Source organism: Gymnoscopelus braueri, assembly GCF_963280865.1.
Source record: "Gymnoscopelus braueri genome assembly, chromosome: 10".
In the NCBI taxonomy this organism is placed as follows: Eukaryota; Metazoa; Chordata; class Actinopteri; order Myctophiformes; family Myctophidae; genus Gymnoscopelus; species Gymnoscopelus braueri.
The window spans coordinates 30,321,839-30,324,677 of record NC_137611.1 but is presented as its reverse complement, the minus strand read 5'-3'; the positions used below and the strand labels follow the sequence as shown (position 1 = coordinate 30,324,677).

Here is a 2,839-nt window from a genome sequence, read left to right as displayed (position 1 = left end):
AAGCAAATAAAATATATACAATTCCCTGTTTATTCCAAGAATAGAAATCAGTAGCCCACTCAGACAGCAACTATTTTGCTGTGTTTAAAAAAAAGATGTATATAAAGTCCACATAACAAGGCATCCATGGACATATGATGTTCAAGAATGTAAATTAAAGTGAGCTTGGAGTCATTCTCTCTCTCTCTCTCTCTCTCTCTCTCTCTCTCTCTCTCTCTCTCTCTCTCTCTCTCTCTCTCTCTCTCTCTCTCTCTCTCTCTCTCTCTCTCTCTCCTCTCACCTCTCTCTCTCTCTCTCTTTCTCTAGGTGTTTGCGTTTTTGAGTTTTATGTAGTAGATGAAGAGGCAAACCCAGCAGGATATCATCTTGATCCAGAACTCAGCCAAGCTCCCTTCCCCAATGTTCTCTATGTTATGGTTCTCAAAGTGGAACCAGTTGGTGATGGTCATCATGACATAGAGAGATCCCAGGAAGAACATGAAGTGGAAGTAAGAGTAGCTGTAAATGGTATCGTCGTCATCTCTCTCATCCCAAGGCCCCATCAGAGCTGCTAAACTTCTGTTAGTGGAAGAGGACAAACTGGAGTACAGCACAGAGCCGATCAGGGTAATAATAGCGACGGCGATCACAATGTTCTTGTCGATCTGTGAGCTGGAGTTTAACGGGAACGCACACACATTAATGTGTGTCACATTCAAATTCACGTTGGTCCCTTCCTCACTGGGTTTGTTGGAGAAGGCTGAGAGGGTCAGATACATCACGTAGACACTGAACACTCCTGTCTGTACCAGACCTACGGTGGGTTGCCGTTTCTGGACGAAGAGGTAGACGGCGAAGATCCACACAGCCAGGCAGAGAATGGTGTTGAGTCCTAGGAGCACTTTGTTTTGTAGACAGGGCTCAGGGATGGTGTAGAACACGACCATGAACACGACGGCTCCCACGGCAATGCTGATTAACAAAAAAGTCACAAACCCATAAGCTGCCTTCCACCAAGGGGAGTACTTAGCTCTAGAACTCCAATTTGCGTCCCACCTGTGAGCAAAGTTCACCAGCAACATGATCTGGATGATCAGGAAGAAACAACTACCCACGGTTCCAACGTAGCGCCACACTTCCATAAAGGTTTCCTCCTTGGGGAGGAAGAAGCCTCCGGTGCAGCACAATGCCAGAGCAATGAACTTCAGCAACCAGAAACCATTGTGGACAGCAGCTCTGCATCCTGTGCTGGTCTTGTTCCCGAGGGTGAAGATACAGAACAACAGGAAGAAACAGGCCATCCCAAAACACAACTTGTACACAGCAGAGTATCCGACCAGAGTCTTACAGTTTTCTCCAGCAGAAAGCTGCTCACACATTTGACTGTAGTCGGGAATGTCCTTCACGGCCGTTTCCACAGTCAGGGACATCATGACCACGCAGACGACGGAGACCATCAGGAAGTAGAGAGCGTACATGAAACGAGTTACTATCGACTGTTTGAGCTTTCTGTCGTCTTCAAACTTCCAGCCATTTCCACAGCAAAATGTAATTATTGAGCAACACTCTTCAGTACACATGATGCTGTCTTACTTTGTTCCAAAACCAGACTGAATGTTTTTCTTGCCTTTTCTGTTTTGGGTGGAAACAATGAGAGAGTTTTTTTTTTTAAAGAAGAAGAAAGAAACCATTACAGAACCAATCCAACGTCTTCAGGACGTTTCTTCATATTGGGGTGGCCACAAGATTGGTTTCCAAAGCAGTGGGCGTAGCTTTGTCAGCGTCTGTTCTCGCCTATGTTCTAGCAACTACCAGTGGTGGAAAAAGTACTCAAATTATTTTCTTAAGTAAAATGATCAATACCACAATGTACTGTAGAAATACTCCATTACAAATAAAAGTCCGGAATTAAGAATGTACTTGAGTAAGATTACCTATAAATGGCTATGAGACCAAAAATGTTTGATAGTAAAAATCTTAAAAGTATCGTTCTGCCAATATGAGTATGTATGAAACTAGATCTTCGGGCCAATATTGTGCTGATGAAAGCAAAGATTACCAAGTTATGGCCATTTGAAGTGTTATACACTGCTGCAGTGCTCCACGTGTGCAATCTATTTATTTTGGGTGTGACTAGTATTCCAGTGTTGATTTAGTCGACTAAAGCTATGACGAAAATGTTCGTCGACTACCTTTTTTCACTGACGAAAACTAAATAAAAACTAAGCTGCGATGACTAAAACTAAGTCTAAATATATTGACAATTTCGTCAACAAATAAAAACTAGACTAAAATGTTAGTGAGGGACTAGTGGAGAAGAGATCCAGTAGAACTAAAAGACATTTTATGTTTGGTTGCGCGTGGGTGTTGTGCTCTGAAAATAGCCGATCTACAAGCTCACAACACGTCGCAGCGCGACGTGTTGTGAGCTTGTAGATCGGCTATTTTCAGCATGCAACCAAGTGTAAAATCAGCCATTACGATGCCCATCAAGGCAGCGCCAAAATACATTTTCGTTGACTAAATCAACTGTAGATTTAGTCGACTATAATCTTATGATATTTAGTCACCTAAAACTAGACAAAGACTAAAACATTTCAGGTGACTAAAATATGACTAAAACTAAATGGAATTTTATTCAAAAGACTATTGACTAAAACTAAATCAAAATTTGCTGTCAAAATCAACACCGGTGTGGATTGGAGCAACACTGTGCCTCGGGGGGCCACGTGTGGCCCCCAGTCTATTGTCATGGCAGACACCTGGACTGTGTTTGTGTCACATCTGGTGGAGATTGGAGCGACAGTGGGCTCCTGGGGGCCCCTAACTTGGCCACCCTGAACAGTGTTTGTGCCAAGTT

General features: G+C 43.1%; 1 protein-coding gene across 1 annotated transcript; it reads right to left on the bottom strand.

Annotated features, from left to right (window-relative positions):
* Nucleotides 1-302: 302 nt before the first annotated feature.
* On the bottom strand, nucleotides 303-1,559 carry LOC308093503 (serine incorporator 5-like; the record flags this gene model as incomplete). The annotated part of the gene is made up of 1 exon (XM_080439840.1): nucleotides 303-1,559. One exon carries the CDS (start codon nucleotides 1,557-1,559, stop codon nucleotides 303-305), a length of 1,257 nt encoding a protein of 418 aa, XP_080295966.1.
* Between the last annotated feature and the right edge of the window lie 1,280 nt (nucleotides 1,560-2,839).